We start from the raw sequence: 13,024 nt of genomic DNA, 5'->3' as shown, positions 1-13,024 counted from the left end.
GGATTAGGCTCCACAGTCCCATTCGGAGGTCATACAATGCTCTTACCTACTGAAGTGACCTGCTGTAACTTCCTGTGTCCAGCTGGCTGCCGATGTGCTGCAGGAACTCTAGTTTGCCCTGCAAATGGCTGCTTACCTCGAAGACATGCATGATCTGATGACTTTACAAGCGGCACTGAGAAAGCTCCACCTTTCCTCTCTCTCTGTCCCTGAAGGTGACAGCAGTTCAGGCTTCTACTGTTTCAGTTCTGCCTGTATTTCTCCACCCTCAACCTGATAAATCAGCCATGTTTCTGGGCAACAGTACAGATTATAACTAAGCCCAGGGTGAAGTACACGAGCTGCAAGAGATGAGATACAGCTCAGACAAGCTTGATCCAAAATCTTCAGGTCACCAAAACCGTTCTTGACTATGAATTTCATTTGACATCATGATGATGCACATCTACAATATATTTGTGCTCTTTAAACGGAGCCTTTTTTCAACTGGAGTGGTCCAGAGAGACTGCTGTGAGTTGCTGTGAGAAGAGTGCTGTGCCAGTGTAATGTTCCTTGGAAACGCTTCAGATAGGCCGGTAGTGTCTGCTGCAGAAAGCCATCTAATACGATGGATATTTGATTGAATGTGGTACCTTTCTTTAAAAAATACAAGCCTTCCTCCTAAAGGAACTGCAGCCAACTTTATCAAGCTACTTTTTCTGCTTTGTAGATTGCCACTTTGAATGGTGTCTCTTCCACATAACCCCAGACACTAAAGGAAGTACTTTGATTGACAGGACAGTGGCTAATGATAAAGCAAGCGTGCAATATTCTAGGGTGGGATTTTTCAAAGCACTTAAAGGAGTTAGGCACAGAAGTCCCTTTGAAAGTCTTGTCTTCCTGACCCCTTAGGCAGTCTTGAAAATCCCACCCCAAAAGTTGGCCTATCCAATTTAGCCATTTAACCATCATGATAAAGTAAATGGCAAAATGACTCCTGATGATGGTGATGATGTGTGTAGTTGTACTAGAGCAGCATTTTTTTTGCCAGATGGAATACCAGCCAACTCTTAATCACTGCAAAGTGGGTTATCTCAGCCTTGCAGTGCTTCAGCCATCTATGCATGTCATGCCATGATTTAAATGTGAAAGATGCAATGAGTATGATACTCATGAGTCCTAGCTAATATTATTTGCTTCACTTAAATTTCACCCTGCCATGCAAAGGAGATCAGTTTGATGCAGTTTCCTGGTAATCCACAAAATTGTAAGGTTTAACATAGCATTTTGTAGGGACTTACTATAAATTGAGAGATCAGCTCTGTGTAAATATATTTGATGTTTTTTCTTTATCTGTTCTTGAAGTTCCAGCGTGATTAAACTAAAATAAACATTGTTATGCAATATGACATATTTTGGTGCAGGAATTGTCCCTAGGCCATTTGCTGAAGTTGGGTTTATGCTTCTTGGCTGGTTTGCTGCCTTATCTCTATCTGCCGGTTTCATCCTACCTCAGTCGAGCCCGTTGGACTTGGGGAGACCAGACGACTTTGCAAGGATTTTTGACCCACTTTCTCAGGGAAGAATATGGGACGTTCAGTCTGGTAAATAAGGGTCATTTTCTAAAAGAATTTCTTCTGAAGTTATGCTATAGTAGAACTTTTCCATTCATAATATTTAATGGGTTGTAGGGGAAGAAACTGAGGGCGTTGCTGTTTTAGCATTTATGATTTTGACCTACTGATCTGTCAGGTTTTCTGGTGGTGGATCAGATGGCTGGTAAACTACAGAAATCATTCTCTTTACCTTTATGGGATGAGCTGTATTATTTATTGGCAACTGTACAGATGTTTTGTATTCATAATAGCCCAAAGGGCAAGCTGTACTAGAGAGAGGTGATAACATCAATTTCGTATTTTTCTCTTGATAAATGATTGTCCTTTTTTGATTATTTTAAACTCAGCTATTTTAAAAGGTCACAAGCAATTTTTATTGTTTTACCTTAAAAAAGGATTCCTCTAACTCCTTGGTAATGTTTTGTTGAAAGGAATGATAGGTTTGGGGGTCTCAGAATCCTCTGATCTGAATTATTCTGACTAGTCTGTGCTCTTGCAAGTGGAGGGAGGTATTATGTGGCCGTTTGCTGAGCATGTGGTTTGCATTTGTCTTCTCCAGCCCTAATGTAGACTTCTGTCTTCCAGCTACCCAAGGCCCTTCTTTCCATCCTGTTTCAGGGAATTCATTGTATAGGGGTGGGAAAAAATATAGAACAATCTCATTCATCTGGATCATTGGTCTTCACATCCTTGAAAATTATGTCCTGTGCATGCAGCAGTGCATCCAGCCTTTGCTACCCAGCAAGCATAGTTGGCATTTCAATACATGCTCTTAGAGCCTTCTCCAAGAGCCGTGTGCTGTAGTATTTGAGGCAAAAGATGTGATAATTCTTGCTGCTGGCACTTCTCATCTTTCCAAAACTCCTAGAGAGATACGATCCACCCTCTGAAGGACTTCTGAGATTTCGCCTGTTGTCCTATTCCCAGCTGTCTTCTGAGAATTAGACTCCTTTGGGCCAAGCAATCAGAGGTGGCGAATTCAGGTTGATATTCAGGAGGCTTACAGATGGCATATAGTTCTGTATCATAAATCACATTTACTTCCGTATTCCCAAGGAGGATTCTCTGGAGTAGAGCTTGTGTTAGGTGGTAGCAATAAATGCAGCAAAATGGAAATGTTTGGTCCCTATTCCAGTTGAGGTAACGGTTGAGCCCTGCCTGCCTGGATGGACAGACAGCCTTTGAGTCCCAGAGAAAGCTCCGTTTTAAGTACAGGTCAGAAAACCGGAGAGAAGATGGGATGTTGGAGAGGACACTCCTCTCCTGAGATCCCTGTTGGCCTGTTCCTGGTGGAAGCACAAAGGTTGTGCAACACTGACTCTGGCTTTATGGGTTGAACTGCTGAAGCCTCGACCTAGAGGCTGAGAGTCAACAACCCCTTTTCTTGCAAGGGACGTGTCTGGGGCCAGAAGCTGCCACAGCTGCCCTCCGGTGCCAGCAGGATGGAGCTTGTGCAAGAAATAAAAACCTATGAGATGGAAGGCAAGAGGCTCAGGATAGTGGTGGCACGTAGCGGCCTGTGGGCTGAATTTCCTTCCGTTTTAATTAACAATTTCATTTTTACCGAGATTCCTTCTAGACCTCCTGGGCCACCTTGCCAAGTATCTTTTCTCTGGTGGCCATGGCTTTTCCACCAAGCCCTTGCAAAGCTAGAGCCTCATCTCCACTGAGCATGTCTTGTTTCCCAGACTTGTGCCAGGGACTGTCCGTCTCTGCAATGAAAAACGGCCGTGCGTCCATGCAGCTCTGGTTCTGGCAGGGCAGAGGGGGCACAAGCGACTCTGGTTAGCAAGCAGGAATTGAGGCCCATGTGTTCATCTCAGACTGCTGGAAGTCCCAGGAAAAACTATGCCAATATAGTGGAGATCATAGCTAAACTGTACAACGTTTTTGGGTTAGAGGGAAATAATTTTGTAGTACCTGAAATAAGATATTTTTAATATATTCAGTAAATCCTGCAGACTTTCATGAGTGAAAACAAAACCCTGGAGGAGAATCTTTTGCAGTGAAGGTCTGAGTAGAGTTTTTTGGCTTTTTCATTTAGGCAATAACTGTTTCTTGTGGCAACTTTGTGGTACCACCTGGAGGGGTTGTGGAGGAGCCCCTTGTGCCTGGGGCCCTGCAAACACAACAAAAAGATATTCCCCAGTGGTACATCAGTCAGTGTGTGGATTTCTCACAGGTTTTCTTTCTTTTTAATCTAGGCCAAAGCAGAGACGGGATCCAGTATGAGAGAAATACTGCTGTGAGTAAAATTTTCATTGCACCTTCTAGATGAGAGAAACCTGTTGCTATCCCTATTGCTTTTGTCAAGACAGCTCCTTTCCTGTAGTCACTTTGGCTTTTTTTCAGGGCCAGGTGCCTGAAATGAGGGAGGAATGGGCTGTGCACGTCCAGCAATGGCACAACGTACCCATGTCCAGCGGACTTCTCTGTTGAAGTCAAAATGCTAGTTTCCCTCTCCCCAGTGATCTTTCATTTAAAAATTTGAATTTAAAAAACGCATTTGTTCCCCTTTTCCAGTAGACTTAATCACAGCAGAGTGGAATATGTTATGTTGTGCTTATGCTCTGCTTCTCTTGACACTTTAATTTGGTGCCAGGGTGATTTGAGGATGAAGCAGATGTGCATTAATTTCTTCACAGTTTTCAGCTGACACAGATGAAGTCTGAGCTCTCCCTTGCTGTCCTCACCCTGGCGCTCGTGGCCTGTTTAAGTGCAGCCCTGCCGTAAGTTGGAGGAGACATTTGCTCCAATATGCACTTCCTTACTGACTGAATAGTGATCTTTTTGGGGTGCTTTCTCTGCCTTATGCCAAAATGGATCTAATCTAGTACTGAGGTACACAGAGGTGATTGTTTTCAAGTGCATATAACATCTGTCTCCTTTTTAATCATGCCACTAGAACATTATGTTGTTTTTGTAGGACGAAGCAGCAGAAATTGCCCGTGATTTGGCTCTTCATTGGAATGCTCTGTGTTTATTCACTGTTCTTTGCTTGGAGGGCAAATCTGGATATTACCAAACCTCTGTTTCTGGGTGTGGTGAGTTTCGTTCTAAAAATTGCTCTGGAGCGTTAATTTTTGGAAGAAGCCTCTTTTTTGCTTAGTTGGCTACTGTTGCCCCTGACAGTCATGAGAAGGTGGTCGTCTTGGTGCTGCGTAAGGGACAAAAATACAGTCGTATATTCTGTTCGCTTATAACTGGGGAAGCAGAAATATGCGAATTTGGAAATGTGATACGTGATTAAAATGTGCTTAAAAAACATCCCCTGTCTGTTCCCCTTCTTTAATCTCTGCCTGCCCTTAGACTGTGAGCTTTTCAGCCCAGAAACCATCCTGTCCTGAAAATGTGGACCCATGTCCTAAATAAACAAACATCAATGTCATGCCTGTCACTTGGATACATCCTCTGTGTACATTGTTTCTTAGGTGGAACGATTTTGGATGCAGAGCAACGCAGCAGTCGCTGTGCTAGCGGGTCTGGGACTGGCCTGGCTTATCTCTGTTGGAAATGCTGTGCTGAAGAACAGCCGGGCGCTGCAGTGTCTGGAGTGGCTTTCTGCTATCGTTCTTGTTACTTGTCAAGTTTGTGCCAATTACAGGTAACGGATACCCTGGGAGCGTGCAGTGCTGTGACTTCCCTGATCTGCGGGGTGAAGTGCAGTTCAGACGCTATTTTAAACCCCTTCTTCTGCTTCTTGAGTTTCTGTCTCTAAAGGAAAAGGCATTTTGGGGGCACAGGGCCAGGGGTTGCAGGACAGAGGGTCATTCTCCCACTGGCAAAGCCAGCAGGAAACAAAGGAGCTGAAGTCTCTAAGGAGGGGGACAGCAGGCTTTGAGGCAGGCTCTTGTATTCCCTCAGCCAGGACCAGAGTGACCTCAGATCATGTCTATAAGCAGGTCTAATTGATAACCTTTCCTTGAGCCATGGAAAAAAAAGCCCTCTGATCCCGTCTCTTCCTGCCTCACTGGTATTCCCTGATCTCTTGATGGCATGAATCATGGCTCTCATCTAAGCTTGCAGGAATGAAGTTGGCCCTACTCCCTTGTTTAGTTTCCTCTGTTATCACCAAGGCTGTAAATTAGGCTATCTTACAGGTTGAAGGAGAAAAACATGTAGATCTATAAACTTTTCGTGAAAGAAAGCTATAAGTCTGTGCTTTATTTGCTAGGGTTTACAGAATTCGTTTGACCTAAACAGTCACCTTCTCTTTCCATTGCTTTACCTCAGTTTTCCATGTGCCCTGGGATTTTTTTCTTTATTTTTTTTTCTTTTTGAGGAGCTAGATCTGTAGTGTAGGGCTTCCTTATCCCATAGCCACAGTAAAGACTCTCCAGGGGTTTGGACAGAACTCAGTGTAGTGGTAGGAGTGCTCAGGTAGAGAGAGGTTCGCCAACTGGTGAAGTGTAGAGCACGTAGACTTCTTGTGCATGAATCCTTCCTTCATGCAAATCTTTTCACAAAGGCCTGTCTGTAGGTGCCCTGAGCCAGTCATGTAACCTCCTGTTCTTGGGTCCATACCATGACCTGGAGCTTGTGCATACTGGAAAACACAGGAATTGGTGAGCGGGTGCATACACACAACTGTGTAACAAGAGGGGTCTAATCTCAAATGATGCAAATCTACTTCTATCTGATCATGCAAAAACTTGGCTTTTTTAATACATTATACTGGCACTAATAAGCTGGTAGGTTTAGGTCAAGAAAAAATCAGAATTGAGATGAAGGTGTGCAATGAGTGTATTTTGTCAAAAGTAGTGGCTAATGTCTCTGTTGCTGGTTTCTGGGGGACTTCAGTCTAAATGTTTCATTTTGGTATCTTGGTTTCTTGGTAATGGCATTGATGCTGTTCAACAGTCTAACCGGGGGCAAAGGACTTGCTATATTTTCCAGTGGATGCCTACTGCATAAAATTGTTCTGAAGAAATTCAAAGCCATCAAAATATCTGTTTTAAGATACTGTTTTTCATCTATTCTGTTAAGTGCTTGTGATCAAAGCGGCAATTACGTTATTGATAACTTTGCAAGAAATCTGCTGTCCTCGATGCCGATGGGTGCGGTGATCTTGCTAAGAGGAGACTTACCTGGAAATGCTCTTCGTTACATTCATTACTGTGAAGGGATGAGGCCAGATATCACATTAGTGGACCAGGAGGTAGGTTCAATAAGTCACCCTGAAAGAGGTAACGGACAGATTTAAAAGACAGGAAACAAAAGTTCAGTTGCTTCCTTCTCTTCTTGGGGCTTTGTTGAAATAAAAATCATGGTACTGAAATAAAATTGGTTTGTAAATGGTCATGGGTAGTCCTGGTTCTGCTGGGAGAATCCAGACTGGGAGATGGGGTGCAGTGTGGAGACTTCCTTCAAACTTCCAAAGCTTGTCCTTTCACTGCCACACCAGTGCTTGGACATGGCTTTGCAACAAGGGTTTGTGCAATTTTGGCAAAACCAAACCCATCATATTTAACCAAATGAAAGTCCCACTGTCTCTTATATGAGCAGTAGCTGCTCCGTGTTTCCTTAGGTGGAAAGGGGAAGACTGTGTGCCTCTAGTCAGGAACCACTGCTAACCTGGTCCGGCGGTGTGATCCCGGACAGTTGCTAAAGTGGGAAGTGACCCTTAATGAACAAATGGACTTACTACTTGTGCAAAAACAGTTTGCTATGCTTCTGGATGTAAAATAGATGAAAACTTTGTTTCTTGTTTTAATTATGCTAATATTTTGGTGATAGATGATGACTTATGAGTGGTATTTACCAAAGCTGGCAAAGCATTTACCTGGCATTTATTTTCCTGGGAACCGGTGGAATCCTGTGGAAGGAGTATTACCCGATGGAACACTTGCTTTTAATCTCCATCGTTTCCTCAAAGTAAATAAACAGTAAGCATTTCTTTCATATGTAACAGCTTTTCTAAAATCTTCAACCTTTTTTCCTAAAATTGTTTATGGAACAGCTTGGTACTGCATCCAAAAGATGAATTTTCTCCACTGACTTCCTCCCCAGTGGTGAGATTATTTCTGCAATTAAAGTGAATATCTATGCAGAAGTAACTCCATCCGGATATATTTCTTCTTGTTTGGAGACTGCTTTGGTTTTTTAGCAACGAAAACTAAGAAGGTAATTGGCAGAGAAAATTTACTGTTTTTTTTTTTGTTGTTGTTGTTGATGCCGTTCATCACAAAAAAGGAATGTTCCTTTGCACTCTGAATGACTATGGTTGGAGTGCAAATTGCTGCTGCTTCTCCTTCATGAACATTGTGGCCAACTTATTAGCATAGAATGAATGTATTCCAGGAATAATCATCATATAAAAATAGCTTAGTAGGAGTGGAGAAAGGATTAGATACTCGCATGAATAAGAATAGCATCTGCATTTAGACTAGCCAGCGTAAACCTTGCAAGTGTTGGTAGGCAGAAGAGGATTGCCAGGTGCAGGCAGAAAAAAACGGTGGTCTTGTTAGTGCTTCAAGCATGATCATGTGGTCCAGCGCAGGGGAGAGGATGTCTCTTCTCATGGTAGCTGCTGTGTGGGCTGCAATAAGTATGCAGTGCCAGCTGGGGTCTTTACTAGTAGCAGGAGAGCTGTTCTGTGGACTGACCTGAGAACGTGCACTTTCTGAGGTGAAATGCTCTGGGTGAGTATCTGCCACCAAACATGTTTTGCTGCTTAAGACCTGTCCTGTTCACCAACATGGAGTGATTGGCGTGCTCTAGTACACAGTGTTGGCCAGGAGCTGTGGCCTGGCTTCACATTTGCTCCCTCTGTTTTTTGTTTTTTTTTTTTTTGGCAGGAAGGAAGTGTTTGTCTGCATAGGTCTTCATGAAGGGGACTCAACCTGGAGAAAGAGCTATTTGCTTTGGCCATGGGGTACTTGTGAAAAGTTGGTTCCTTCTGAAATTGTTTTTGACCCAGGAGAGTGGATTCGTCTTACAAGAAATCTCTATAACTGGACTGAAGACTATGGAAGGTACGAGGCAGCACAGGCACAACCCTGTTCCTTTTTCCTCAGAATTCTTTTGGCAGCAGCGTAACCACATCCACTGCAGGAATACTGCACCTAAGCCTTCTCCTCCAGGGCTGGTGGAATAGCAGCTGCTGGGGTCTGTGCAACTCTGTTGGCTTATCCAGTTTTGCTTGGACATGGACATGACTAGGTCGGGACTCTTAACAGTTGTCTTGTCCACAAGTAGAGTGGTTGGTCCTTTTTTCTCTGAGTTTCATGGTCCTGATTCAGCAGGATGTTCTAGCACACGTGCTAGGGCTGATTCTGTTCTGGGGGACTTGGAGGCCTTCACAAATGCCAGTGTATTCATTGGATTTGTGAATGTAAATGAATACCTTGCTGAGTAAGGGTGTTTCTGAGGTATAGGTGAAAGTGCTTAAGGGAATTGCAGCCAAATTTAAAACGAAGTAACTCTTTTCTTTTGAAAAATTAAGCATAAGCTGTAGTGCTAGTTTTTGTGGTTTTAAGTATGTAATAAAAGAAATCTGCGTGTGGTGTTCTGGTTAGTATTAAAGTAGAGAGGGCGTTTCTAGTCAAATATTGGGTCCAATTCTGATCTTAAAACTTGATCAATTTTCCCTGTTGTCAGAGACCAAAAAGATATTGAGGACATGGGACATCCAAAACTTTGTGTGATGAAATGAACTGGATGGATGGTAAAAAGCATCTCTCCCAGTTAGAGAGTAGCAGGGCTGCTGTGAGACACATAACATACCATAGACTCCTCCTAGCCAGGAAGAAGAAAAAAATTTCATGAGTGACTAAGGATCAGCTGAATTCCTTGCTGTCAGAGCCATAGGCTTCATGACAGATTTTTTTCAGACTGGGGGTCTGTAGCTGCTGGAGTTAGAAGGGATGGTTGTACGATGGGTGAAATTCAGTAACACGGATTCAGTGGTTGATTTTTATTTTAATTCCTGTTTAGATTCAAGCCTTCTTCCTGGGAAGCTGTCGCGAATGAGGAGATGTGGCAAGCCAGGTGATGATCCTTTGCTTCCCCTCAGCAGCCAATGAGCAACGCCAGCTCACTGGCGTGGGATACACATCAAAGTGGGCATTGATGGAGCATTGATGTATTGGATCGAAATGTGCCAAGCTTTAGAAGGAGAACGTTGGCGGAATGAAATCAGCAGTGCGTTGCCTCCAGTAGATCCTTCTGGCAGGTGGCGGTTATTTTAACTGGTCTGTTCTGCTCAGAGTGTCTTGAAGAAGCAGAGGGTACTTTGGATATGGAGTGAGAAGATACATCATGTAAATGAATTTGTTTTGCTGCAGACTTAAACAGACACACAGCTTGTATAATCTATATGATTGAACAGCTTAATGGACACGTTGAAGATGTGTGTAATGATATGATGTGAACTAGTCAGGCTAAGGAGTTGTTATAATGGGTGTTTTTCTTCTTTTCCTAGGATGAAAACAGCTTTCTTTATATTTGACCTTGCAGAAACTGCCAATGTGACTGCAGAAATGAAATCACAACTTTACACATTTGCATACACTGTAAGTCATATATTTTGGTTATGAATTCTCCTTGCAATCTCCATCCATCTTTTAAATTTCTTGGCTCCACAGAAATGTCATGGTGTTTCCACATAGGTAGGCAGCTCTGTAATCTGCATTCTCCCTCATTCATCCAAACCAGGAGCATATCAGATTCAATGAGATTTGTTCAGGGCTTTTATCCATCCCCACTTGCCCTCTCGGTCACGGAGGATGCCAAAAGCTAACCAGTCAACACTCTGCTTTTGCTATAATTATGTTGTCTGTGTTGGGCTCTAAACCCATGCCAAGAGATTGCTTGTCCTGACTTCCCCTCTATGCACTTGTCCCCTCTGTCATTATATAGTCGTGCATCTGAGCCAGCAAGTGTAAAATCCGACAGTCTTCTCACTGCAGATTAATTCTGCTGCATTTCACACCAGAGAATGGCGCACACAGGCTAGTGTAGGTATCTCTGGAAATATCACACTGTCAGAGATGCCAATGGATGCACAAAATGATCAGTGCATGTCAGCAGAGAGGAAGAATATTTTATATCCCAGCAAACAGTCAACAAATATTTGCCTTTAAATTCTTGCCTACTTTGAAGTGATTTTTGCTGTTCTGTTCAGCAAAGTTCACAGGCTCGTGCCTGATGTTGAGCTTATGAATATTCCCTCTGAAGTCAACAGACTGCTTAAGTCCTGCAGAAGACATCCTGGTCTCCTGAAATACTGAGTAAATGTCTTCCCATGCACTGCAGTGAGATCTCTTTTCCCTTGTCGAGTATAACATCTGTCTTGGAGAAGTGCATAATGTGCAGTGAGGTTATCTTGATCACCTGCAACATTTCGTTTCCTGGAGCAGCTATTTGTTTAGAAACATTTTAGTCCCCTGTTGAGATTTGGATTCACACTATTGCACACTGCTTTCCAAACATGGAGTTTCAGAAATGTTCTGACTCTGGATTTGACTATCTGAATAACATCTGTCTTTTTAAAAACTACAGACAGTTTTGAAGTACGATTAAGATCTGTTTTCCTCTCCATTTAACTGTCCTTTTTTTACATGTCCTTTCTTTTTCCTTTTGTCCTTTAACAGTCATACAAAGAAATTATCAGCTCTCATCCAAAACATCCAGTGAACTGGCACAAAAACTATGCAATAGCTTGCGAAAGGATGTTGCGTCTCCACCAGGTGGATATGGATCCAGAAGCATTGCTCTCTGAAACTGTTAAACATTTCCTTCTGTACACTGAGAAAGCAGAGGATGATCCCCAGCAGCAGGATATTCTGCAGGCTGTAGAACACCTGAAGAAAGAACTGCAGGTGCTGAGGAAAATGAAAAAAAAGATCTGAAGCAGCAAGCTGTAGAGAGCCTGTTTGACATGCTTTCTGAAGCATCAAGATTTTGAAATTGGGAGATAAAATTGAATTAGTCATTAACAATATGAGAATGACTTTAAAAGGCAGCAGAAATAACAGCAAAGAAGAAATCAAGTGCGATCATCTTCCTAAAAACATACTGTTGTTCTTTGACTGTCATTGCAAAATGAACATTTTATATTGTTTTGTATGGGGAAAGTGCTTCACAAAATAAACTACCGGGTTTAAAAAAGGAAAGTTTTCCTTTTAAAAAAGCTGCTGAGTCTGTAACACTGTGAAGATTTGAATTTTGTTTACAAACACAGCTTCCTTCATAGATGTGAAAAATGCATTTACCCTTTAAATGTTTCTTTTGTTACTGAGTAGCAAGATCTTCTGCAGATGTTTTCTTCAGGTGGTACTCTACCTGTGTGTTTTTCTGGTCATGTGGTGTGTGGTTAGGTAGGTTTGCATCAGGTCAAGTGTGGCATGGTGCTCTACTGAGTGCGCAGTGTCACCTGGCTGCGCCTGTCCAGGGGACCGCTGCAGGCACAACCTGCCTGGGGATGGATGGAGTGACAATGGCATGAGATCGTAGGGTAGATGCAAACCCAGCCCTTCCAGTCTTGTTTGCTTTGTGGAGAAGGTTGTTTTCATTATGTTGCTGCAAAGAAGTTTATCCCAGCATAGAATACCAGTTTTCCTATAGCAGAAAAGCAGCTGTCATTTTTCTTTGCAGACCACTGTGATGCCATGGGCAGTAGTACGGCATCTCCTGGGCTGTATCAGTCTGGCGGAGAGGCTGCGGTGCTGAGGTCCTGCGCTGGGGAAAGGAGAACAGCTTGGTCAGCGGATTGCTTCCGTGTGGTTCACAGTGCCAATGCTGTGGCCTCTTAGTATGCAAGCCAGTAATGCTCTTCTCCTTTGCCATGTCCAGTAGCGGAGAGGTCAGAACTTCAATTCTAGAACTTCTAGAACTTGTAGGGGGCTTAAAAAAAAAAAAAAAAAAAAAAAAAAAAAAAAAAAAAAAAAAAAAGGCATGTATCCATCCTGCTTTTCCAGCCATCCTGAAGACTCAGTTCCCATGAACTTAATTGTGCAAGATTTGGCCCATTCCATTTTCAGGTGATCTGAAATAACATGTCTGTCTTTCAAGATGTTTTGTTGATTGACATGACATTCAAAGGCTTAGAACAGATATTAAACTCTTCTTTCGTAGTATTAATGGCAATGTGTGATTGTCAGATTTTTCATACTTAGAGCTGTAGTTCTCAGCCTCTTTGTTGTGTGTGTTTTTTTTTTTTTTTTTTTTTTTAAATAGGAGAAAAATTCCTGCCAATCCAGGATTTCATTTGGATTAGTATAATTTTCAGAGAAAAAAAGAGGTACTTCTGTGAAGATGAAGATAGAGGAGCACCTCCTGGAAGGTTACCAGACGCCTGGAAGAGTGAAATACAATTTGTGCAGGAGTGGAAGGTGTCACATCTGTGTGCTCGGTCACGTGGATGTCAGCCTGTGGTTTGAGCACCGCGTATGATCTCTGCTTTGCCCACGTGCGTGCAGATTTGGGCT

The 13,024-nt window shown here is 42.8% G+C and overlaps 1 protein-coding gene across 6 annotated transcripts in view; it reads left to right on the top strand.

Moving 5' to 3' along the window:
- The window catches only part of TMEM260 (transmembrane protein 260), a 41,728-nt gene extending 29,028 nt beyond the window's left edge, over positions 1-12,700 (top strand). For 3 of the 6 annotated variants that reach the window (XM_062577532.1, XM_062577533.1, XM_062577531.1), the window contains exons 6-16: positions 1,404-1,583; positions 3,800-3,840; positions 4,241-4,324; positions 4,522-4,639; positions 5,027-5,199; positions 6,582-6,753; positions 7,332-7,480; positions 8,393-8,569; positions 9,531-9,584; positions 10,018-10,108; positions 11,189-12,699. In XM_062577532.1, coding sequence (XP_062433516.1) covers positions 1,404-1,583; positions 3,800-3,840; positions 4,241-4,324; positions 4,522-4,639; positions 5,027-5,199; positions 6,582-6,753; positions 7,332-7,480; positions 8,393-8,569; positions 9,531-9,584; positions 10,018-10,108; positions 11,189-11,446 — 1,497 coding nt within the window. In that variant the 3' untranslated portion in view covers positions 11,447-12,699. Of the gene's footprint in view, positions 1-1,403; positions 1,584-3,799; positions 3,841-4,240; positions 4,325-4,521; positions 4,640-5,026; positions 5,200-6,581; positions 6,754-7,331; positions 7,481-8,392; positions 8,570-9,530; positions 9,585-10,017; positions 10,109-11,188 lie in introns of all 6 variants that reach the window. The other 3 variants (XM_062577530.1, XM_062577534.1, XM_062577535.1) reach the window with 3 other exon arrangements.
- The last annotated feature ends 324 nt before the right edge of the window (positions 12,701-13,024 follow it).

The sequence above is a fragment of the Rhea pennata genome, chromosome 5 (assembly GCF_028389875.1).
Source record: "Rhea pennata isolate bPtePen1 chromosome 5, bPtePen1.pri, whole genome shotgun sequence".
NCBI classification, from domain to species: Eukaryota; Metazoa; Chordata; class Aves; order Rheiformes; family Rheidae; genus Rhea; species Rhea pennata.
This window is presented reverse-complemented; position numbering and strand designations above follow the sequence as displayed.